This window comes from Balaenoptera musculus, chromosome 5 (assembly GCF_009873245.2).
Source record: "Balaenoptera musculus isolate JJ_BM4_2016_0621 chromosome 5, mBalMus1.pri.v3, whole genome shotgun sequence".
NCBI classification, from domain to species: Eukaryota; Metazoa; Chordata; class Mammalia; order Artiodactyla; family Balaenopteridae; genus Balaenoptera; species Balaenoptera musculus.
In genome coordinates, this window is record NC_045789.1 from 70,655,769 (window position 1) to 70,683,272 (window position 27,504).

General features: G+C 35.1%; 1 protein-coding gene across 4 annotated transcripts in view; it reads left to right on the forward strand.

Moving 5' to 3' along the window:
* The window catches only part of GABRA2 (gamma-aminobutyric acid type A receptor subunit alpha2), a 116,595-nt gene that overhangs the window by 64,811 nt on the left and 24,280 nt on the right, over positions 1-27,504 (forward strand). For all 4 annotated transcript variants that reach the window (XM_036854054.1, XM_036854050.1, XM_036854052.1 and 1 more), the window contains 4 exons: positions 1,654-1,874; positions 3,687-3,769; positions 8,283-8,426; positions 9,464-9,616. In XM_036854054.1, coding sequence (XP_036709949.1) covers positions 1,654-1,874; positions 3,687-3,769; positions 8,283-8,426; positions 9,464-9,616 — 601 coding nt within the window. The remainder of the gene's footprint in view (positions 1-1,653; positions 1,875-3,686; positions 3,770-8,282; positions 8,427-9,463; positions 9,617-27,504) is intronic.

Sequence of the window (27,504 nt, forward strand, 5' to 3'; positions counted from 1 at the left end):
CCCGATATTAGACCCATGTAACTTTCATTGGAGTCACATGATGACAGATAAAACATCCCATAATTTTATAGAAATGGAAAAATTGAATTTGAAGTTTTACATAAAGTTGTAAAATATATTCAGTTTGCCTGAACAAGTAAATGTCCAATGTGTTCACATCAGGCTTGGATTTGGGAGAGCCACAGTTGGAAGAAACATTTGCATAAAAATTTGTCAGATAGCAAAAACTCATCTCTTAATCCAGCTTTTTAAAAAAAATTTAGTTGCACTTATATAGAATTGAATTTAAAAAAAAAGAGTAAACCACAGAGAGTGAGGGTGGATTAGATGATGCTATTTTCTTCTAAGGATTAGGAGCCCAGAGCCACTATTTACTTCCTGTTCATATGTCATTACCTGGGGCCATTTCTTGTTATCTTCATCCATTCAACTTTTGAGGGATCGCTGGGAATCATTTACTTTCATTTACTTGAGTAAGGTTTGTATAAATGACTTGTTATTGTCTTAAGTATGTGGCCTTTTTAATGTCCTTTTTTAAACACATAATTTTAGTTGAGTGAAATTGCCAGTTGCTAAGGTGTTTATTTTCAAACAAACATGTGATGGCTATGGCTTTATGCACAAAGGACAGTTTCTGAATTTCCAATCTCAGGTGCATAAATGAACATTTTAGTTATCTATCATGGAAGTGTCTGCACAAACATACACTGACCAAGATTTTTAATATCCAAAAATTGTCAGTATCGATCATAATTGTGAATTGTACATCTCATCTAAAATGTGTACATTCTCTTATCCTAAGAAAGACAGAGAGAGAATGAAAAAAGAGGGGAGGTGGGGAACAAGAAAAGAGAGAGGGGGTGAGAGAGAGAGAGAGAGATTGCATAAACCAACTTTTAACTTATCGGAGGATGATAACAGGGGAATTGATCACTAGCTGGTCTGTATGAATATTTAAAAGTACATTTTAACCTGAGGGTGTTTGTTTGCAAAATATTCATATTTTAAGTATTCTAATACCTTGTCAAAGTATTTTATTACAATTTCATTAAATAAACTTTATTGAAATCATCTTCCCCTAATACATTCTTGTTAACAGTATGACATCTCACCATTTTTTTAGGATTAAGAAAGCAATAAGATTTTTTTTTTTATAGTTTCTTTGGCAACAGGAGATGTCATATAGATCCCACAGTGTGTGTGTTTAATAGTTGTTTCTTTTCCTTTTTTTTTTTTTTTCTACTGAGAATCAGGCTGCCTGCTTGCCTCCTTATTCATTCTTGAGATAAATGATTTGGGACAATCCACCCAGACCCTGCCCAAGCATGTCCCCTTTCCGAGTGGTTCTAAACTATACAATGTAGTAAAGAAGTTTGCCTAAGACCTTGTTCAACTGAAAGACACCAGAGAAAGTAAATTTCTTGTTTTCTTTTCATAATAATATGTAGCTGATTGTGCAAATACACATGCTTTATCCCATTGTAAATGGCAACATTTATTGATAAGATAAAAGAATGATCTTTCAAAATTCACTTCTCAAAATAGCTTTCTCTCTCCTTAAACTATTTATATTATTGTTTTTGTTGAAATTTTATAGTGTCTTTGTATCTAAAACATTTATTATTTTCAAAAGAATTCTATTTTATATTTCAGGAATATACAATAGATGTTTTCTTTCGACAAAAATGGAAAGATGAACGGTTAAAATTTAAAGGTCCTATGAACATCCTCCGACTTAACAATTTAATGGCCAGCAAAATCTGGACGCCAGATACCTTCTTCCACAACGGGAAAAAATCAGTAGCACATAATATGACAATGCCAAACAAGCTTCTTCGAATCCAGGATGATGGGACTCTGCTATACACAATGAGGTATGTGTTCAGGTTTGATATGTTGCCTTTAAATACTGAGGAATCTGTGTATTAACCAACCAGCCAACCTAGCTGTCAAGTATTAGCAAGTTGAACATTTTCATAACAGATTATTGAGGTAACCAGAATATGCTTTATAAATGCTTTGATATTTAAAAAATAAAGGTTATGAGTTTGACACTCATCTTAGTGTGTTAAAGCTTAAAAATTGCCTTAGCTGTTAAGAACTGATTTTTTTTTGGCAGTTTACTTTTCATACTACATTTTAGTTAAGTACAACTTTAATAGTATGATTTAAATTTTTCTTTATACAAGCACATAATTTTATTTTTAATATCTCATGAAATATCCCATGAAATTTTTAAGTGATTTTTAAGCAAGTTTTACTTAATTTAATATTTTAATCCTTCTTATGAAGGGAGAAAAATACTTTTATAACCTCAGAGATGTCATGTGACATCAAGTTCAGATGATTCAGTCTTAAAAAATTATCGAAAGAGATATACAGTTGTTGACTCTAATCACTGTTCCATTTGAACTCCTCTCATGAATTAATCTTTTTAAAATAAGTTACTTATATTACGTAACAAAGAAAGCAATCACAAATCTAATAAAATGGTGTATAATCTAAAAGGTAAATGTTTGATAAAGACTTTAAAACATAGATAACTTTCATCAGCATCGTATATAGACAGATGTGTATTCCAAGCATTTGATGTATTATTTCATATGAAATGTTAAGTGTTGGATTTCAATTGTGAAAGTTATTTAAGAAGGGGCAATAATACAGTCCTGATCTTTAAAGAAAAAAACTCTTAAGTTCTCATTGCTAAATGACCATTGCCTAAAATGCAAGTTAGCTATTCTTTCTACTTCTCTCTCTGAATCTTGCAATATAGATGCCATATCCCCCTTGATTTTACACGTTAATTAGTCCTGTGAATTAAGACAATGATTGGAAATTTGGGGTTTGGAAAAATATTGTGTAGGGTTCTACTTAAATACTCTCTTGGAAGTATATAAGCTATAATTAAATTGTTGGTTACATTTGTTTTACTCATTGTCAGAGATTCTTCCATAAGTTCAGTTTAGTCCCTATTTTATCTAATTTACCTTTGTCTGAAATGGAATAGTTGATAATTTTCTTTAAAACAAATTTGCTATGATTACTCTTTAATGTGATCACGTATATACAAAAAAAATATTTCTTTAACATTCATAACCTGTGCCCATAATTTGAATAGTCGTCTCAACAAGATATTTCTAGGAGATATATCTATATATGTAACTATGTCTATATTTATATTTCTATATATGTATCTATATACAGTATATGATATTCATTTACAACTTACATAATTTTGAAGGGTGCTTCTCTGAGGCAATATTGAATTCCTATATCAATTTTGCTATATGGTTATTGATGGAATGTTGGGAGAAAATAGCATTGTTTTTATGACAGAGGTTTTTTTTCATTATTTTCTTTAAGATTTCAAATGTTAATACTGAAGTTAATGGGAAAATAACTTTCAAAAATGTGTACATAACTTCTTAACTAACCATATAGTACAAAATGCTTAAAGTATATTTTTAAATAAATATTGTTACTTGAGCTCAGATTTTGTAGGTGCAAATGTCTTCTGAAGGATCGCCTAAATGTGAAAGAACAAAAGCGTATTTAAATGTGAATTAGCCTCATCAGATGCCCTAATGAGGGTCCTACCTCATCATTAATTCTGTTGACCACAATAAGTAGTGATTTATCTTGACTTGCCAATTTACGTAAACAAAGAGTGGAATTTTGACTTTTAGGCTTACAGTTCAAGCTGAATGTCCAATGCACTTGGAGGATTTCCCAATGGATGCCCACTCATGTCCTCTGAAATTTGGCAGCTGTAAGTATGGGGATGAAGGTACATGGTTTGGGTCAATAAAATCAGGGATAGTCAGCAGCACAACTTTATTGTATACTTTCTTCTCATATGATGGGATGCTTAGTACTTGCCCAATAAGATGCAGAAATAAAAAACATACTGATTTCCCTCGAGTAATCAATTGGCTAGCCCTATTGTACTCTCAAATATCATATCTTAATCATTGTGTTTGTCATTTGCTTTACTGCTAATAAAGAACACCCTGTGTTTTTATCAATGTGAAAAAGTAGACTGGGAGCTCCTTGAAGGTCAGGAATATGTCATTTACCTTCTTTTTCAAGTGCTAACCCATTAAAAATGCAAAATAAATGGCTTTTTTTCAACTAAGAATGAAATGTTAAGGATAGATTCAATTGTTTGTTAAAGTAGTGATCAGCCTGTTGCAAATGGCAACAGAGAAAAGGTGAAAAAAAAAAGCTGGATCTCTAATTACCTTTCTACTTTCTAATAATGGAAGGAAAGTTTCTTTCTAAAATAAATTTGAAGGAGATGATGTAAGTCGATTGCTACATGTGGGCGCTTTCTGTGTACATAAAATATTTCAGAAAAGGCTCTGTGCGTTTGGCTGTTCTTTAGGTCACTGAGGTTGTATCTTATATGTCAAGCAGAAGCATTAGCTCTCCCAGAATAATTGAAAAGAGGGAAGGTCAAATCATCTCCCTAGGCCCACAGGGCATTCAGGGCAGGTTCAGGATAAATTCATGGACACAGCTAAGCAGCTTCTCTCTTTTGTGTGTTCCATAGCCTGACCTTTTCAGAAACCTTTGCTCTTGCTGGCACCTCCATCTTTGTCCATTCTGGGCAGTTTTGACTTTTCATTCTCTTTCATAGAAATGCAGTACTCTCACCTGATACAAATATGTATGACTGAATAATGTGCCTTCTCCCCACAGACTGTATCAAGTGAAAGAAAAGAGAAGAATGGTGGCTAATATGAACGCAAAACCCTCTAATTTTATTGATGGCCATAGTTTTGTGGAATGAGAAGTTCAATCTTGTTTGTTCTGTTCAATCTTACGAAAGGTGTCAGCTCTCTATTTTCTTTGAGAATCTCCTCTTTGTTTAGCTATAAAGCCTTTTTTCTTTCCACGGAAACTATCACTTCAGTACTGGCACTTCTTCGAAGATTATTTAAGATAGTCAATCATGCTATAAAAGTAAACATGATGCTGGAAAAACTACAGCAGATGCAGCAGAGAAAAACTCATTTGCATTGCATAAATGGCATTAAATAGAAAACTGAAAAGCCTTCATACCAAGGAAAGGATTTATTCAAGATGCAGTAATGGTCTAAGAAGGAAAGGCATTTTTCAGTGGACAAGTTAGTGCCATTAAGACACCAAATATAAATGACGTATGATGTCTCAATTCTGAATTTGAAATAAATACACCTGAAAATATTTTAAATGAAATTTTAAAATCCCTTAGAGTGCATCTTCAGAGTAGTGTAATATTGTACATTTGAGAATATGGTTTTCTGTATCTAGAAGTGATGCAGGTAACACACAGAGCTTACTGTTAGGCATTTTTTATTGAAGCAATTGTTTTTGTTTAGTTTTCTCTATATTTATTTTCTGACACATTGAGTAAAAAAGTTGTATATTCTTTTATTTATCCTTGCCAATAGTAGGTACTTGAGACATAGTGTTAATAGTATGGACACGAGCATGGTGTATAGACTAACAAGCCAACCCAAAACTTAAAATGCTGGCATAACAAATTTTAGCAGAAGCAGCCATGACTTTTTCTTCTAGTCATTTACTCCTCACTTATTTAAAAAACTCCCTTGTGTCCCCACAAATGATAGAATTTCTGGAACTTTTTATCATTGTTCTCAAATAAAAGAAGCATCTTTTCTACTAATTTAAAATTTTGAATTCATTTTCGTTTTGCGTTATTCCCGTTGCCTCACATCTTTATATAATTCCTTGCTGTTTAATTTGATTTAAAACTTCCTGAATGGAAATCTAAGAGTATTCTGGACATTATCCCAAAAGAAATTATAAATTTTCTTTTTGGATAAAAATGATTTGGGGATTGTTTTGGTTATCACATATTAAGAATCGGTCAGTATGCATTTGATGTTTAATGCAGATTAGGACAAAATGGATTATTGCATAAAATTAAATAAAATTATTTAATGGAAACCTAATCTAGATATGGAATTTATAAAGAAATTTGTCTTTCTCTCCTTTTATACTTCACTGAAAAATCACAATGGTCTCCAAGTTTATATGTGTGTTGGCAGGCCAGGAAATGCCTCTAATCTGCATTGCATAACTTTCTGCTCTCTCTTCTCTCACCAGACCCCCAATCTAAAAAACATTCCTGCCTAAAAAATGAAATTAAATAATTGCTTTTTTATAAAAGACATGGGCAGGATCAGTCATTTTCTTTAACATATACTTAGGCTTCTATCCAGATTTCCATCTGTCATAACAGTAAATAACAGAATTAAAATACTATGAGTTTATTGATTAATCTAGCAAGAATGAAGTGAGAACATTTTCCTCGTGACAGGCATTGTGCCAGGTGCAAGAAGTATAGATATGAGTAAGATAGAGTCCCTCCCATTAGTCTCTTACTAGTTTCTTTAAAATGTCACCTATGTTTGTAGAGTTTCATCTTCTCTTATTTATGTTTAAAGGTAAACGTCAAAATTCAAAAGTGGAATTATTATAATTGCTTAAAATAAAACCTCATAATTTATTAAGATCCACAACCAGTGAGTACTCTGAGGCCTTCTGATATGAACTGGAGCATGTGATGTCTTTTTGGTTTATTAAATTCTGTGTCATTTGAAATTTTATTGAAGAGAAGGCCACTTGATGATCTGCAAATGCATTGCTAGTTATACACATTACTAATGTTACTTATTTATACATAACAGTAGAATCATCAATGATCAACTAATTGAAATTAACTAATAAAAATTTAGACCTTAGGGTAACTGAATTCATTCATATGCAAGCTGTAGGAATAGATCTGCTATTAAAACAAATACATATATATATATACATATGATGATATGAAGTATGTATAATAATATACATACATACATACTTTTTTAGAATGCTGTTTCAAAAATTGTTTCACATAATATAATTATTTGTGGATGTAGGTGTATACATGTATTTCACTGATATTAACATTTACTAGTAACATTCTGAAAACCAGACAACACTGTGGTATGTCATTAAAAGACCACACAGTGAATAAGACACAACATTCACTTTATTGTAACTAAAGCTTAAGTGGGAATGGATTTGTGATCACAGACTTTAGATCAAGGTAAGTACCAGAACCACCCCAGAACAATGGTATTAACCTAGAAAACCTATTAGATGGCAGGTAAATGAGCTTTTCCAGTGTCCTGGAGAGATAGAGGCAGAGATATTGCTGGAGACAGCTGGTTCTTTCTCTCCCTCAGTTGAAAATGTGACTGTGATGCTGAGTTTTGCTCAAGGACCAGGAGTAACTAATATTTCTAAACATTCCCTTGAGCAAAAGTGCATAGAAGTTCTTTGAAAGGTCAGTAGTACAGCTGGAATTGTCTGGTTATTCAACTGTGGAGAGACTCTGCCCGCATGGAGAGGTCAGCTGTTCCCCCTACAGGCGCAAGGGAAATGCCAGGGCCAGAGAAGTACTGAGACAAGATAGGCTGCCTGCCCTCCAGCGTTAGAGTCATCTCACTTCTGCTTAGTTCTGTATCCTTGGCCAAATAAATCAGAAAATTATACTTGGTCTGTATGTGATTTGTCTCCTCCTGCCAATCCATAGCTTAATTAGGATGCTATGCAAGTATAGTTCAGTGAGATCTGTGTGCATTAATTAATTTTAAAATGAACAGGTTTAAAAAAGTGTTTTCAACTTACGAAACTATAGCATTCTGAATTATTTTGCATATTCTGCAAAATTCTCATTCTTCTAATGAAATGCATTGTATTATGATAGTTAAGTCATTTAATTCTTAACTAGGTGAACGTTTTGAAGAAAAACCTACAAAACTAACTACAAAAATAATACCTAAAATAAACACAATACTTGCCATCATTATTCTCACATGGACATAAGTTTTTCATGAGTGATTATTATTTCTAAATAAACTGGTTAAATGGGCCTTGGGCATTCATAACCTGTTTACTGCAATGCCGTCATCTACTACCTTGGGAATATGGAGGATGTGTTAACCATCTCAGGGCCCAGTGATTTTTGCAGGATCTAAAGAGAAATTTGCTCTTCATCTCTCAAAGTGGTTACAGTGAAAATACTCCTGTGGTCATGGTTGTCTCTCTTGGTCTGCTTCACACCCTTCATATTGAAGTTGTAAATTTCAAAGACACTTTTTTGCCCTAAAAAATATCAATTTTTATAGTAAACAATAATTCTATGAAATATGCAACCTTTGATGCTGGATGTTATTGATAGTTCTTACTAAAATGCTTAAAAAGATTTTTTTCCTGATTTCCTACAGATGCGTATACAACCTCGGAGGTCACTTACATTTGGACATACAATGCATCTGATTCTGTACAAGTTGCTCCTGATGGCTCTAGGTTAAATCAGTATGATCTGCTGGGCCAATCAATTGGGAAGGAGACAATTAAATCCAGTACAGGTTAGTAAAATGAGTCTAAAGAAAAGCTAGTTCCTAAGAAGATTAATGGGTTAACTTCGTTGGAAATGTGTCAGTTTGCTTAAAACCTTTTGCGCCTGAGGTCTAAGAAGAGGCAGCAGACTGTGCTTCGGAGCTTTTTAGAAATTCAGAATCTCAGGCCTGACTCCTTACTAAGTCAGAATCTGCACTTTAACAAGATTTCAAGGAGATACCAAGATGTGCATTAAAGTTTAAAAAACACTAGTCTAACTTATGCTCCCAATTCAAAACATGTGTGTCTTTTGAGACAAGCCAATTTTACCTTCACACAGTGTTACAATTTCCCTCACTTTCTAATTCTTTTCCCCCTATTCTGGATAAGCTATGACTATTCAACTCTTGATTATGGATAATTACTATTGGTCTGTGTGGGAAAGCTAAAGCCCTTTCTAAGAAAAAGCAGCTGTATGAACGAATGATCTCACATCTGGCAGATGTAAACCCAGAGAGCAGAAAGGAAGGTAGCTATGAGTATCAGATAGAACTGACCCCACTATATTAGAGCAGGCATTAACACATAAATTCAGAATTGGTGACAAGATTAAAAGTAGAAAATCTGGGCCAGGAGATCAGTCTTGGAGATGTGGTCAGAGATCAATACTTTAAAGAGCCGGAGAGGACTGGACTGGAAACAGTCAAAACAGAGGCTTGAGGTTGGGACCAAAGGGGATGAGAACCTGAGCAAGTAAGATAATCCATGGTCAGAGAGCATTTATGAATCCTCTATCCCTTGGTCAGTAAGCATGACCTAGAGAGAAAAACAAATTCCACACGATACATATGCCATTCAAATTTTTTGGTCATATGAAAATTTTCTTTTAAATAATCTTGCTATGCTAAGTGGGCATTTTAATGTTATATACTTTCCATGTCATATATGGGGCAAATTCTTTCCTTTTTTAAATCAGGGACTGTTCTTTGCCTAATCCCTTCCATTTCCAAAATGTTCCAACTATTAACTATTACAGTTTCTTAAGCTTCTTAAATTTTTCTTCTAGGTGAATATACCGTAATGACAGCTCATTTCCACTTGAAAAGAAAAATTGGGTATTTTGTGATTCAGACATATCTGCCTTGCATCATGACTGTTATTCTCTCCCAAGTGTCATTCTGGCTTAACAGAGAATCTGTGCCGGCAAGAACTGTGTTTGGTGAGTGAATAACTACATACTTTGCTGTACAGCACATTTTGTTTCATGGCTTTCTTTCAAAAGCATTATCTCTCTTGATCTTCACCCCAGTAGTTTGTGGTGTGCAGAGCAGGGAGTATTCGTTTTGCCTTATAGATAAGGAAACTGAGGCTCAGAGAGGTACAATACAGAGTCAGTGTCACACTCTTAAAAAGGAATATAAGAAGTTCTCAAATCTTCTGAATTACATTGTCTTCTTTCTGTTAAATCATTTTGCTTATCAATGTTTCTTTCCATGTTAGTATAAGGAGAATATTCTTAGAGGTTTTAATGTAAAGTATAACAGTACCATATTTCTAAGCTATGTTTATTTTATTTTATTTTATTTTATTTCATTTCATTTTTTTTGTTTGGTTTTTAGATGAACAAAAATGACCTTAGTACTTTAAGTGAGAGAGAATAAGGGAGGAAGGGAAAGAGAGGGAGAAAAAGACTCCCTCATTTGCTACCAGTAGTGTGTTTAATAACAAAGTTAATTTTCTTGATTTAAACCATGCAGGGGAATTTGGTTACTGCTTTTTGGATATATGAACTAGGATGAGTACATTTTGTGACAAAGTAGATCACCTTTGTGTATTTGGTCCACTCATTCATCTAGGAAAGCTTTATTGAGAATCTACTACGTTGGATATGGCATCAGGCCCTAAAGGTTCAAAAACATATAAAATTCAACTATCTCTGTACAGTGGAGGGCACCAGAATAAGCAGGAAAGATAATGGCAACACAAGATGAAATCATTATAAAAGAGGCACATACAAGCCATTAAAAAAGACAGCAGCATGGATCCTCCCTAAAAGGACTGATTAAGTAGCTGAGTCAACATTCGAGCTAATTCTTGAAGGATAAGTAGGAGTTTCCCAGACAGATGATATGGGACAAGAATCTTAGCCAAAAAAGGATAAAGTGTGCAGTGACATTGAAGGATGAAAGAACATAGTGTATTCAGTGATAGTGAGCTGTTTCAGTGTCCGTTGATATACATACAGATAGAAGTATAGCTTGAGGCCTAATGGGAAGTCCTTGTAGGCCATGCTAAGATAGTGTACCTTTATCTTATAGACTATAGTGTTTTGAGACTATAGACATGTGTAAGCTCTTAGAACAATGCCTGGCATTTAATATGTGCTATATAACTGTTGGCTATTCTTATTATCAATGGAGAAAAATCAATTTTATTCTCAATACTAGCAAAGAATAATTCAAAAGGAAATTTTAAAAATTATTTCATTTATAATGGTATCCAAGATAATAAAATACCTAGAAACAAATTTGACCACATAGGTAAAAGACTTGTCCACTAAAATCTATAAAACTTTGTTGAAAGAAATTAAAGAAGACCTAATTAAATGGAAAGACATCTCATGTTTTTTGAGAGGAAGACAATACTGTTAAGATAGGAATTATCCCCAAAGCAATCTGTAGATTGAATTCAATACCTGTAAAAAATCCAGTGGCTGTTGTTTTTTTTTTGCAGAAATTCCAATCCTCAAATTCATATGAAATTGCAAGGGGCTCCAAATAGCCAAAACAATATTGAAAAAGAAAAAAAAAAATTCGCTGGACTCATACTTCCCAGCTTCAAAACCTAGTACAAAGCTACATTATTCAAAACAGTGTGGTAGTGGCATAAGAATGGACATATAGACCAATGGAATAAAACTGAGAGTCCACAAACAAACAAACAACTATGGCCAATGGATTTTCAACAAGGGTGCCAAGACCATTCTGTGGGGAAATAGTAGTCTCTTCACCAAATGGTGCTGGGACAGCTGGATGACCACCATGTGCAAAGGAATGAAGCTGGACCCCTACCTCACTCCAGATACAACAATTAACTCAAATGGATACAAAGCATTAATGTAAAATCTAGAAGTATAAAACTATTAGAAGAAAATATAGGATAAATCTTTATGACTTTGGATCTAGCCATGGATTCTTAGGTTTGACATCAAAAGCATGAGTAACAAAGAAAAAATAGATAAATTGGATTTCACTAAAATTGAAAACTTTTGTATCTCAAATAACATTATCAATAATGTCAAAAGACAACTTACGTATGGGAGAATATATTTGCAAATTATATACCTGATAAGGGTTTAATATCCTGAATAAATAAAGAACTCTTACAACTCAAAGACAAAAAGACCAAAAACCTGATTTTAAAAAATGGGCAAAGAACTTGAATGGACTTTTTTCTGAAGAAAATATACAAATAGCAAACAAGCACAAGAAATGATGTATATCATTATACATTAAGGCAACACAAATCAAAACCACAATAAAGTACATTTTATGCGTACTAGGATGGCCATAATAATTAACAAAACAAAAGGACATAAATATTGGAGAGAATGCAGAGAAATAGAAACATTCATATTGCTGGGGGAATATAAAATGGTACAGCTTCTGTGGACAACAGTTCAGCAGTTCCTCAAAAGATTAAACATAGAATTACCATATCATCCAACAATTCCACCTCTAGGTATTACCTAAGATTAATGAAAACATATGTTTACATGGAAACTTGTACACAGGTATTTACGGCAGCATCATTTCTAATAGTCAAAAGATGGAAACAACCCAAATATCCTTCTGTGGATGAATGGATAACCAAAATGTAGTATATACTTACAGTAGAATATTATTCATCTATAGAAAGGATTAAATACTGATAACATGCTACAACATGTATGAATCTCGAAAACGTCATTCTAAGTAAAAGAAGGCAGATGAAAAGGGTCACATATTGTATGATTCCTTTCATATGAATTATCCAGAATAGGCAAATCCATAGACAGGCAGCAGTTTAGTGGTTGCCAGTGGATGGATGCAGGGGAAAATGGGAAGTGATTTTGTAGTAAGAACAGGGTGTTTTAGGGTGATAAAAAAGTTTTGAAACTAGAGAGAGATGATGGTTGCAGAACACTGTGAATGCATAAATACCACTGAATTGTACACTTTAAAATAATTCATTGCATATTATGTGAATTTCATCTCCGTAAAATAATTTTTAAGTCACGAGTTAAAAAAAACAACATTGATGAGCACACCAAGGATTTCCCAGGATTTAGGAATCTTCTTAGATATCTATTTCAAAATTTGCAAATTATTGAATCAAAGACAAAAAAAAACTGATATGGCTAAAAATATGAGAAAACTTCCATTCAAATGACTTGAAAAATAAGGTTACATGATTTTCATAACATAAATAATACAGAAAATAAAGTTTCAGGGAAAATTACATAATAATTAATAACAGAAAGGAAATGATTAGGACAGAGTTGATATTCCAGAAAGATCTAAATTTATATATAAATATACAGCATACCAGATAAAATTAAATGATGAAGTATTTGCTTAATAAAGGTTGTAAGGAAAACAAAATATTGCATTGAGGTAAATAAAGACAGAGATTTTATAGCATAAATCATATAGAGGCATATGTTTAAAAAAAAACCAATAGAAGACTACCTAAGTATAAGGAGAGATAAATAGATGGATAAATATTTAACAGTGAATCAACAGAATGTGTTAGTATCTAGGCTGCTAGGTTCAACTATAACAAATGTACAAAAGTTTCTAAAGACTGATTATAAAAATAACACATACAAAGTTAAAAATCCAGGCTATACTTGAATGTGTAAATTCATTTGTGTATGAATGATTTACAATACAGGTTTAAGGACCCAAAAGTCATATTGTCATGTAAATATAAACTGTTAGGTGGTAAAGGCATTCTTAGTATTATCTCTACAAGTTAGTCTGTGTAAAATTTGTAATAAATATAATTCCATGTGAGTGTATGTGTATATGTGTGTGAAAGTAAAAGCTAAAAATCCTACATCCCGTGTGCAATGAGATTTGAAACCTGCCCAGCCTCTTTATTCTCCACCCCCATTCTATCTTTCACTGTTTTCTGCCTCCTTAACATCATTCTCTGACCGATGCACAGCAGTTACCTAAGCAAAGTGTCTATCCTCTCCAAACTTATCTCCCTGAATCCACAGTCAGGTCTACAAGCTGATTACCATTAAATCAGGTCTACAAGATATCATTAAATCATCTGCACTCCTCCTGCCTCAGAGGTTTTCTGTGGTGGGTAACCCCCCAAGTTAAAACAACAACAATAACAACAACTATTACAGTTAAGAAATTAATATGCCCTGGGACACAGATGCCAAATTTCTCAGCTTTTGAGGTCTGATTTCATGCTGTCAATAGAATAAGAAAACAGAGCAAATAAGACAGCAGGCAGAGGAGTTGAAATTAGAATGTGCACTCCTTTGATATTAGAAACTTTGTTCCATTGTATTGGGTTTTATCTATTCAGTTTTTTTTTTATATTGCATTTATTTTGTGGTTGTAGGGGCAGCTTGATATTTTTCAAAGATATTTCTTCAAAGGGGCTGCGTACATATCTTGCAATGATAGATGAGGAAAACCTCCTTTGACTTTCTCTGAGTGCTTACGCCCCGTTCATTCAACACCAACGAATACTTACTGAGCACCTACTTATCACATGGTTCTAGATGCTTGGGGTATGTCCTTGAACAAAACCAAACACCCTTATGATGAGGTAGTTGTTCTCTGTTGCCAACGGTACAAGAAAGCACTTGGGAAACTTCTAACCTTAAACCTCAGGTTTTGTGCTTTCAAGCCTCCTGTGACTAAACAATGTATTTGCAATGTACAAACCTCATTTTGTGTTTGTATAAACATATAGCTTATTTTGTGAAATTGTGGCTTATGGTTTTTTTAGTTGCTTAACATCCTTCAGAACTTCCTATAAATAAGAATAATGATAACAAGTTTGCTAATTATTGTCTGTATATTTGAAGCCAAATCATTTTTCAAATTGATAAGTTTATCTATGAATATATTACTACACATTAATATATGAACATATGAGTATATGAATAAGTTTATATATAAGAAATATGTACTGGTATTTCTGTCTTAATATTATATTCAGTATGGAATAGAGAGTTTTTTCTATTAAGAACTAAAACCAAATAACAAACATCTGTTAGGGTGTATGTTTGTCTGGTAAAAGAGTACAGGGAGTTCAGATGCCTTATACTGCAAAGTTTGTACATACAAAGTTCATTGCCTTTGCAAGTGACTTACCTGCTTGTCTTATATTTTTGGAGTAATTAGAACTCCAGAAGGGATATGTTTGGATTGCTCATTTTTCTACTTAGATCACAGATTTCCATGATTCAGTTTGACTGCTTATGTTAGGGAATACAAAAGATAGTGGCTTGACTATATGAGGTGTTTCTTTTTTTTCATGTGAAAAAAATCCTCCAAGACTAATATGATAATATCATGGGCATCAGGCAGTCTGTCTCTTTTCATCTTTCTTCTTTTATATCCCTAGCATGGAGTTTTTTGCTTCATTGTCCAAAAAGGCTGTTGGTGCTCCAGGCATCACATTCATATCCAGGAACAGGAAGGAGTAAGCAAAAAGGGCAAAAGACCTCTTCCAGCTCTGTGTTTGCCATTAATGAGCTTTCCCAGAAGTCCCTTCAAGCAATCTCTATTTATATATTATTAGCCTAACTTGGTCTCATAACCGGAGAGTCTGAGAAATTGCCACCCTGAATAAATTCAGTGTTCCAATATTATGATTGACTAAATATTGGATTGGCAGCTAGTGGTTTCTACTACAATAAGAAGAAAAAAAAGAAAAAATAGCAGTTTGCTATGAAGGTCATGAAATGATTAGGAGCACATATTCTGGAATCAGAGCACAGGCATACCTTGTTTTACTGTACTTTATTGCACTTTGCAGATGTTGCATTTTTTACAAATTGAAGGTTTGTGGCAACCTTGCATCAAGCAAGTCTATTGGTGACATTTTTCCAACAGCATTTGCTCATTTCATGTCTCTGTGTCATATTTTGGTAATTCTCACCATATTTCAAACATTTTTATTATTATTATATTTGTTTTGGTGATCTGTGACTAGTGACCTTTGATGCTACTACTGTAAAAAGATTACAATTTACTGAGGGCTCAGATGATGCTTAGCATTTTTTAAGCAATAAAGTATTTTTTAATTAAGACAATACTATTTCTCACTTAATACACTATAGCATAGTGTAAACATAACTTTTATATGCACTGGGAAACCAAAAATTCCACGTGACTTGCTTTATTGTGATATTCACTTTATTGTGGTGGTCTGGAACCAAACCTGTAATATCTCCAAGGTATGTTTGTATCTTGGTTCAAAAATCTGGCTCTTCTATGATCAAATTAGGTAAGCTATGGAAAGTCTTTTTAACCTCTTTGTACCTTAGTTTCATCCCTCTGTAAAACTGGGATTATAATATCTACCTCATGAGGTATTTTAGGGAATCAACACACACACATACATTCATAGACACATGGAACACTTAGAACAATTCTGGCACATAGTAAATTCTATGTAATCGTTTGCTATTATTATTACTATTTATTATCTAATACTTAATTCTCTCCTTCTTATAAATAAATAGGTAAAGAGTGGTCAGATCTTGTTTTAGTTTAGGTTGGATATCCCAAGATGGCATATTTTGGGAGTTACGAACTCTATAAACCTCTAGGTAAGAGGTACCTGGGCAGTTATCCAGCTTCTTTGATATTCATATCATCAGTGTTCAATTGTTTGAAGGGAGTTTCAGAATTTTTGATATTCCCGTATTTAAGTGAAATATGCCAGTGTGTATTCAGTTTTTAATCGAGTCTCCTTTATTATGTCAAATGAAGCTCAAGTCCAGCGGACTTAAGCCTCTTTGTTAACTTTATTCTTAATTAATCATGAGCTTGTACAGATAGCCATAAGAAACAACATCTTAGATGTGCATCCCATCTCAAAGTCCCATAATTGAGTCTTACTGGTTAGACATGGGTCACATTCTTATCCCTGATACAATCATCATGGACAGGTTCACACCCCTCCTATGACCTCCCTTCCCCTAGCATCCACTCAGGCCTCTTTCTTATTTCATGAATATACTAGCCATTCACCTCTAAGGTTTGTCTTTTCCCTCTGCTTGGGTTTCTCTTTTCCCAGATATCTGTGTGGCTAATTCCTTCATTTCCTTCAGGCTTTTCTAAAATGTCATCTTCTTGAAGAGACCTACCTGACAATCTAACTTAAAAGTGTGAACTGCTTCCCAATCCTGAATCTTCTGCTCTCGCTGGTCCTATTCTATGTTTTTTTTTTTTCCATTGCACATATCATCTTCCAATATTTTATAGAAAAAAAATATATTTTTGTTTAATTTGCCTCCCCGACAAGAATTTAAATTTCAAGAGGGCAGTTATTTTTACCTCTTTTTAAGCTGATGGTCAATTAAGTAGGTTAAACTGAGGCAATAAGTAAATGGAAAATGATTTTAGATAGATGATAGATAGATAGATAGATAGATAGATAGATAGATAGATAGATAGATAGATAGATAGTATAGATAAACACATTTGTGAGTTCAACGAGAGTTAGGTTAGCAAAATTATAGAGACTAAAAGTGTCAAGTGGGGTACTTTCCTAATTTTTAAAATTAGGGAATCAGAGTGCTGTTTCCAAAAGAAGGTTGCATGGATACAGGGGAAAAAAAATAAGCAAATAAAACGTATTCATTGCAATAGGTTAGCCAACTGTGAAGTTCAGAAGGAACACAGGGCAGAGGGCTGTAATCACTCTGACACTAACTGTAAGTTCAGGGAGTTCACAAAACCACTTTCAGAGTTGATAATTCACTAGAAGAACTCACAGAACACATTGAGAGCTGTTACACTCACAGGTATGGTTTATTACAGGGAAAAGATACAGATTAAAGTCAGCCACAGAAAGGAGCACATAGAGTAGAGTCCAGGCAAAGTACCAAATGCAGAGCTTTCATTGGCCTCTCCCCATGGAGTCAGGGACAGCAGTACTTTCCTGGCATTGATAATGTGACAGCACATATTGCCAAGCAGGAAACTCACCCGCACCTTGGTGTCCAGAGGCTTTACTGGGGCTCTGTCACATGGGCATGGTTGATTGGTCTTGTGGCTGATCTCAGTTTCCAGCTCCTCAGGAGGTAGAGCTGATATGGCACGTTCCCAAACTCCCACCCTAAATTCAACTGTCACTATTGGGCTGCACCAAAGCCCCCAGGCAAAGCCACTCTTATCAAGTGTGACGTTCCAGGCCTAGAAATCGCATCCCAGAAGCTGAGAGCAAAGACCTGACCTCTCTTTGGGTGTGGTTAAAATTCTATATTATGTAAACTGTATACATTATAAAACCAAATATTAAATATTGAATTATTAGACTATCATTTTGAGTTACCAATATATCTGCTTTCTTCATACCTTTCTCAATATTGTCACTAGTCTTCTTCCTCCCTTCCCTCATGCTTACCTTCCCTTTATCCTGTTGCCCTCATCATTGTCTAATTCCCTATAGGTCTCAACATTAGTCCTACTCTGGAGCATTTCTCCCCTCCACCAGCATGTCCGACAAGTTATTTAATATTAGAAATATCTTTTTTACAGTGGAATTGGTGAGTGAAAAACATGCTTCTTCATTTAGTTCAGGAAAGCTCTATAGAAAGTGGGCTCTGTGTACCCATTACATGAAACACATACTATAGGTGATCATAAAAATGGCAGATAAGAAGAACATTCCACTTCAACTTTTGAGAAACCAGTCACCTACTGGGCAGAAAGTCCTTTAATAATGAGGTTATTGTAGTTTAATAAAGAGATAATCAAGATCTGAAGTAATAAATATAATAATAATAAAACAACTAATAATAATAAATAAAATTATTAAATAAAACAGCAAATAATGTTGAGTGCTTAACTACATGTTTGAAAGAATATTGCACCAAGAATGAAGAGAGCTTCTGTCAGGTTCTGATTCCACTTCTAGATTAAGCAAGCATGCAACCTCTGTAAAGTCTAGATTTTCTCCACTATGAATAGATGTAAAACTTATGCTGTCCACCTCATTGGGATGCTGAGAGGATCCCTGAAACAATATGTGTACAGGTTTTATTAAATCTTAAAGTAAACATATACTTTTATTGTTTTATATATTCAAAAATAGCAAGTCTGAGTATTTTCTGAGAACCAAGGATATTGCAGAATGTGCTGTGAATCCAAGTGGTCTATGGACGAAGGCATGCAGAGATAGGAAAGAGCATTGCATAAGAATTGAGCAAAAAATCCAAGCAAAGAGAAAAGTTGAACTCATAGAAACAGAGAATAGAATCTCGGTTGCCAGGGGCTGGGTGTGTGGGATTAGGGAGAGGCTGATAAAAGGGTTCAAATTTTCAGTTATAAGATGGATAAGGTCTGAGGATCTAACGTATAACATGGTAACTATAGTTGATAATGCTGTACTGTCTAATTGAAATTTGCTAAGGGAATAGAGCTTGTGTCTTCACCAAAAAGAAAGAAAAAAGGTAAATATGTGAGATGAGGTTAAGTAACTCTATGGTGGGGATCCTTTCATAATGTACATCAATTCATCACACTGTACACTTTAAATATGTTACAATTGTATTTGCCAATTATACCTCAATCAAGCTGAAAAGAACTTTAAAAAGAGAGAGAAAATCAGAAAATCCCCTGGATACAGCTTCAGCCTATCTAGGCGAAAGAATTGGGGCAGTCTTAGAAGGAGACACGGACGGTTTTAATTGGAAAGTCTGGAGAAAGTGCCAGCAGGAGTAGAATGTCTGGGTGGTAGCAGGATATGAAACCAATGAACAGAAAGCCTGTGCAGGGCAAAGACAGTCTCTGCAAACCTCGTTCCAAATCCCTGTCTTCCACAAGGCATGGGCTGCAGAGTGCTAACAGGCTGCACACCTGGCATCCCAGAATTGACTTTGGCACAAGGCAGCACATGCTAATCAGCAAGCTGCCAGCCCACCAGCCTCCCTCCCTCCTGCTGTTAGACCCATCCCCGTCAGCCACTGCCAATTAGGAAAGTGACTGCAGCAAAATACGCTAATAAGCCATGGCAAGGAAGATTAGAAAGCTTTGCTGGTCCAAGTCTAGGGACAGGTTTAGAAGTTGTTTCAGGAATATAGGTGGCCTGCTTAAGCTTGATTGAGGAGAATGGATTATTAGTAAGGGCATAGGAAGAGAATTAAAAGTGTATGCTCTTATTTTGTCAGTGAATTTTTTTTTTTTTTAGATTCTTTTTCAGGACATGCAAATATCACTTCAATACACTTATGACCATTCAAGTTATGAGGGCAGATTATCCAATCCCATTTCCTACACTGAAATCTATGCAGTCATAGTGATGAGAAAAAAATTTAAAAGCGCGTTTCGGAGCACCTCTATGGGTTATATACTGTGTTAGAAACTTCAAATTTAATCATTATTTAATTCTGAAGAAAATATATATCCCCAGTTAGGAAAGTAATTATCCCCCCTTTTCAGACAAGAATTTTGAAGCCCGAAAGTATTAAGACACTACTCCATTATCAGACAGCAGGTCAGTAACAAAGAAAGAATTTGACCTTACGCTCTCTGACTCTAATCTTTTCACTTTTTCTACTGCACCTTTATGCCATCAAACTACTTTTTCCTTTTTTTTTGTTTTGTTTTGTTTTCTTTTAGAGCTTGAAATCAGAAATCTCCTGGGTGATTGCTTCAAACATAGGTAATTTCTGTTTGAGAGTCAGGCTTACTAAACATAGATCAGAACTAGAGGTGAATGTTCAGACTTGAACAATAGTTAACTTTTGGCATTAGCAGCTGCTTATTGAAGTATTTCAGATTCCTTGCCCTATTTCCTGCCAGAAGTTGATACTATCACATTATGGTATAGTAACTAATGCATTAAATGACTTTTCAAAATTCTCTCCTGTCCTGGTGTCATATTCTGCATTTTTAAGCAAAATTAACCTAGTTAATCCAGGTCTTTAAAAGTATAGGTACTTATAATAGGTTCACCTTAGTCATTAGAAACTTCTGTTTAATTTTAATCTGAGGTGGAGAATTCTATGACTGCTTTTGACTGCATTCTGTAAAACCATTTCTTATAATGTACTTTGTCTTGGAACTCATCTGTGAAAGCTTGATAACCTTATAGAATATATAAGGGAGATTTTAGGTGTTTCAAGAGAAGGGTTTTTTGTTACTGTCGTTTCCTTTTGATTTTTTTTTTTAGTTTCTGTTTTAGTTGTTTTTCTTTTTTTCTTCACTTACGCCTTGAAATAACAAAGTGGAAAATAATAGATTTTTCTACTCTGATTATTTTACTATTTAAACAGGTTTAGATCATTAAATATTTATTTTCACTATAGCAAAATTTTGAGTGCATATTTATTCTTAGTTTTTAAACTCTCAAAAAAATTAAAACTATTGTTTATTTTCAAATACCTCCTAGTCTTTCAAGGAAATGATTTCCACTTGGGTGACTTTTTTCTGATAAAAATTATTTAATAATGCATTATTTATCACAAATACATAATATCTCCCTAGTTAGATCACCTCAGGGAGCTATAAGAAATCACCAAACAATTAATATTTGAAGTCACTTGCATTTTATGACAATACGATTACAAGATTGAAATAATAAAAGATTGATAACAGTGGGGAGTTTATACAAGATGGTGTTTTCTGTGGTCTGTTCTTGTATTGCCTTATTGTCATCATACTGAATATATTATTTTCTTTTAAACTCATGAAATCAGAATATTACTGTTTTAGTTTAAGCTACTTTAAACACAGTACCATAGATTCGGTGGTTAATAGACAACAGAAATTTCTTTCTCACAGCTTTGGAGGCTGAAAGTTGGATATCAGGATACCTGCACGGTGGGGTTCTGGTGAGAGGCCTCTCCTTCATTATAGGCTGCTGGCTTTGTGTCCTCACGTGGCAGAAAGAGAGTGAGCTAACTCTCTGGCCTCTTCTTATCAGGGCATTCATCTCACTAATGAGGGCCCCAACTTCATGACCACATTACCTATCAAAGTCCCCACCTCCATCACATCAAGGATTAGATTTCAACTTATGAATCTGGAGGGAACACAGACATGCAGTTAGCTCATAACAATCACTGTGGTATTTAGCAGTTACGCTGGATTGCACTTTCCTGGGTAACGGAGCAGAGGTGCAGGGATCCCAGAAAGGCTGTTTTCAACTACTTTTAGATCTAGCCTTACCTTAACCAGAACTTCCACCTCATTCCTGATATCATTTGAGATTAGATGTAAACCATGCTAGACTTCTTGGAAGTCACCTCTCAAATGTAATAGATTTTGACTGATGGGTGTTCTTGCGAGAGATTGGTCTTAAGTCATAACGACACTGCTGAATCCATCTGATAGCATTAGGCTATCAAATCATGCCTAACTGAGGAGCTGAATCACATCCTTTTGGAAATCTAGGAATAGAGTAGTTCAGCAATGAAGATAATGAGTTTAACAAGACCGGAAATCTGTGGATCCACTCTGAAAAGATTTTGGACATTCTTGGAACAAAGGAAGAACAGAGATGAATCCAGTTCAAGGCTTTCCTTTCTCTTTCCCTGTGAGCCACATTAGATTATTTCTCAAGGTGGGAAATGAATAAAACAAAATAGCCCAAGGCTTTCTAGGCAACCATTTAAGCAGTATAATCCTTAGGTGTCTTGATTTTTTTCTTAAACCACCACTAGATGGGACTCTTGCATCCTTGGTTTGGATTCTTAGCTGCTTTATCTACATATTGGGGGCCTAAACAACTCAGAAATAACAGGGAAGCTATAGCACTTTTTATTTGACAGGTTCCAAATGGGACATTTGCATGTATCATTTAATGTTCAAGTATGTAAAATACTATATTATAATATATCATAATTCCCATTTTAGAGATAAAGTCACTGAGGCTGAGAGAGAGAAGGTGGCAGGGAGAGGGAGAGAGAAAGGAGGATAATTTAACATTTGTTGGACAATTCTACGTACCAGGCATACATGCTCATACTCTATCCTCTCAACAATACCCCTCCCACCAAAAAAAATCATTTTCATTTTACAGGTGGAAATGAAGCTTAGCAAGGTCACATAGCTGCTGTGGCAGAAGCAGAATCCAAATCCGTGCCTGATTTTACTGCACGTTGTCTCTATGCATAGCCACTTCTCAAGCAACTGAAACACTTTAATACACGATATAACTTTAAAATGTATAAAGAGCTTAGGGGCTGAAGTGTTAGAGTCATGATTTTGAAAAATACACTATATGGACATATAATTGGCTTTGAAAGAGAAGACCATTTATAGACTAGGCAGTACAATTTAGCGACGAGTGTGGACTTTTGAGGCAGACTGCCTGGGTTTGTATTCCACCTCTACTACTTGCTAACAGTGTGATCTTCAGTAAGGTAGTCAGCCTCACTTAGCCTCAGTTTCCTCAACTGTAAATGAGGCTGATAATAATACCGAACTCACAAGGTTGTTATGAGAATTAAACAAATTAATACATAAAAAGTCTTATAATAAGATGTGGCATATAGTAGGTGCTCCTAAATGATACTTTTAATCCTATCTGGAGTAATGTAAGAATATGCGATTTAAGTGGAAAAGGCATCAATTTACACTATTTTTATATTCCATTTATACTACAATGTTGTGATTAAACCTCTGTTTCATTCTTTTTTTTTTTAAATTAATTAATTAATTTATTTATTTTTTTGGCTGTGTTGGGTCTTCGTTTCTGTGCGAGGGTTTTCTCTAGTTGTGGCTGGTGGGGGCCACTCTTCATCGTGGTGCGCGGGCCTCTCACTGTCGCGGCCTCTTTTGTTGTGGAGCACAGGCTCAGTAGTTGTGGCTCGCGGGCCTAGTTGCTCCGTGGCATGTGGGATCTTCCCAGACCAGGGCTCGAACCCGTGTCCCCTGCATTGGCAGGCAGATTCTCAACCACTGCGCCACCAGGGAAGCCCTCTGTTTCATTCTAAAGCTTATTAGCTTCTTAACCTGTATGTTCCTTCTTATAGAATTTGTGAATATGGTCTCCCAGTTCACAGATTTTTAAATTAATTATTTCATTTGATGAACCAACAAAAAATAAGGATTTACTCTTGCCAGAATCTGAATGAGGTGGTAGCATTTCCACGTGCCTATAGGCTGCTCAGAGTATGGAGGAGTGAGAGAGACATGTAAATAAATAAGTGATATAGAGGATCATAGGTGCTGGGAGAGAAATATTCCAAAATAAGGTAAGAGCAAAAAGAAGGAAGCAGTTAAATCTGAGGAAGTCAGAGAAACCCCAAGGGAAGAAGAATCGAGTCAAGCCTTGCAAATTAGCATAATGGAAAAGGCCATATTCTAAGCAGAGGGTGCTCAATTATCAAAAGCAACATGGAGCATATGAAGCAGATTATTGCTCGGTGTATCTCAGGCATGGGATTCATTTGTTTGTAAGGATGGTTAGACAGAGGCCAGTTCGTGTACAGCCTTACATTCCGCACTAAAGCCATGGAAACTGCTTGAAGGGTATTTTAGTGAGGGAGTAAACTGAGGCATTTGAGTTTAGTGGGAAGACTATTATGGGGAATATTGTATAAATAGACTGAAATGGATTAGTGGTGGAGGGTGACTAGTTAAGAGACAGTTGAATATTATCTGGGGTGAGAAATAATTAAGTCCTTATAGGACAATGAATACTGGTATAAGTAAGAGTTATAGATCTTAGAGAAAGCTAGGGAGGAAAGAATATGCAGGACATAGTGAATCGAAGGGGAGAGGAAATTAGGCATTGCAGAATACTCCTATATTTCTACTTTAGTGACTAGATAATGTAAACATCATTCCCGTACATAGAGAATTATGGGCAGATGTTGGGAGGTTTGGCCTTAGACTATAGAATTCAGTTGTGAAGGCTTAAAATTTGAGATTCTAATGGCACTTAACGTGTGGGATTATTATAAAAGGTTTCTCTGATCTCTCTGTCCTTAGTCTTACTATTCTTCATTCCATTCTACACCAGTGTGGCAAGAGTGATCATTTCTTCAAAACTCAAATCTAGTCACATAACCCTCTCCTGCATGAAACTTTTCCGTGACTGTACGTTACAGCCATTGACTGAAACACTTACCATGTTTATGCAGCCTTCATGGGCCTCCCCAACCTAACCTGTTGTGAGGGCACCTTTTGCTACACTGACCTACATTAGACCCAGGAACATGTTTTTTCTTCATTGAACATATTCCTCAGACTCTTCAAATTTCCTTTTATATATCACTTCCTGTAGGAAGCCTTCTCTGATCCCAAAATCTTGGACAGGTACTTTTTAGGCAGTTTCAGAGCACCCCATATTTTCTCTGTTATTTATTACACCATCTGCGAAATTTGCCTATTGATTATCTGCATCTTCCAGTAGATTATATTCTCCCTGAGCATATAATTCATATTTTTTGTATACTCATGTATAACAAAGTGCAGACGTGTAGTAGACTGGATAGATTTTTAATTAAAAAACTAATATCGGGCTTCCCTGGTGGCGCAGTGGTTAAGAATCCGCCTGCTAATGCAGGGGACACAGGTTCGAGCCCTGGTCCGGGAAGATCCCACATGCCGTGGAGCAACTAAGCCCATGTGCCACAACTGCTGAGCCTGCACTCTAGAGCCCATGAGCCACAACTACTGAGCCTGCATGCCACAACTACTGAAGCCCGTGTGCCTAGAGCCTGTGATCTGGAGAAGCCACCACAATGAGAAGTCTGTGTACCGCAACAAAGAGTAGCCCCTGCTTGCCGCAACTAGAGAAAGCCCACACGCAGCAATGAAGACCCATCGCAGCCAAAAATAAAAATTAATTAATTAATTAATTTTTAAAAATCTAAAAAAAAATTAACGTCATATAGGAAGCTTAAAAACTTTTATGAGCCCATTAGAGATATCCAGAAGAGGCCAGAGTGGGATATTTGGCACTGGAGTTCATAAGATACATCCTTAAAGATATTTGTCATGTGGGAACAGGTTAGGAAATGAGAGTGAATTATATTGCCCAGAGAGAACAGTAAAGTAAGAGGAGTAGAAGAGCAATTATGGAATTCCTCATGGAATCTGAACAATCGAGCTACGAGTGGTAACGAACAGCCTACAGAGAGAACTAAAGAAGAGAGTGGTCAAAAGACAGAATGTGCATGGAAAATAGTAGGTCTAGAATCTCTATTTTGATAGACCAAACTATTGGGAAGTGGGCCTTGGGATGTCTCAAAGCTGCATTGCAAAGGCAAGCCCATTGGAATGACTTGCAGGAGGCCAGTGTATGTAGGTATGTAGAGTTTTGCTTTAGTAGGTAGTTTGATATGTTAGAGGGTTAATATATAACACTCCTTTCTTCCTTTCCCAATTTTTCAGATAATTTATATAGTCTGTGCCTAGAGCATCACAGGCCTCCATCTGTCAGAGATGATTAGCTATTCCCTAATAACTTATAGAACATTAGAAGTCTCAATTCTAGCTGTGTACATCAAGTGAAGACTACACTGACTTAATGTACACACCCACTCATTTCCCTGCCTCCCTTACTGCTAGATGTCACCATATGACTAAGTTCTCAAAGACATATGTACCTGATTTATGCAATCAGCTTGCCTAATATTTGTTCTCCCACTAACTGGCTTGATTGTATTTTTGGCAAAAATATTACTTGTAAAATCTGGCCAAATTATTTAATGCTTCACTACAAGTATAAGCAAAATCGTATTTGAAGATTGAAAGTAAGAAGAAAAAATTCATACAGTAATGTTACTGACCCTAATTTAACATCTATGCACACCAGTTGTTAAATTAATAAGATATTAAGAACCTAAATATTTTATATGCCCCTCCTTCTCCCTCCCCTCTTGTTTGCTGGAATGCAGGCCAAGTGCTGGCAAGCCCTCTTCAACCTCAAGGACATGGGCACTACCTTAAAACTGGCAGAGAAACAAGAAAGAGGAAGCCTAGGTCTCTGACACCACAACAATCATACCCTTGGATGTCTTCCACCACAATTGTTAAATGAGAGAGAGGATGAGGTGGTACTTTCATTTTATCTTGTCTGCTTTCCTAATTGCTCACACCAGAGAACAGTCTTTAGTTGGTGCTTAGCTTAATAACTTTTCTAAGAATTAACCATAACATTAGTATATTTATGTAATTTTATATATGTATATATTACATGTATAACTATATATGTTATATATATATATATACACATTATATATTAGTATATAGTACACCATAGTGTATAGTACACCATATACTATGTACACACTATTTTGTGTGTATTATATATATAATATATTGTTACATATATAATATTTTGATTAGACTTATGGAGCACATAAAATATTTACTTAAAACTGTTTAAATGATCGGACATCTCTTAATCCCAAAGCTTCCAAGGCATCCACTTCCCTAGTCATTGAATTCTGGGAAAAAAATAGCTAGTATCAGACTGTTTTTGTGTATCTATGTATTTAACCCCAAACATACACAAACATACCCACTCATTTATAATATATGTCTATATCCACACAAATAGGTGCATTTGCTTCAAAACTATATTTATTAATCCATTCAGTTAGAAAATATGTGCCAGACACTTTGCTAGACCTTAACAACACAAGGTAAACAAAAAAGATGTTATTCCTACACTCACAGAGGTTACAGTCTGTTTGAGGAGAAGGGAAGGTAAACAATGGTTTATATTATGATATGTTATGTTCTGGGAATATTCAGGGTGCGCTCTGATAACCTGGAAGGGGCACTCAACACAGACTTGGTATATTAATTCTTCCTCATAGCTTGAGGCTCCACCACTGATGCCCCAGAGTTCCTGAATATTCATATGCATGTATGTATATGTACTTTCACATACACTGAT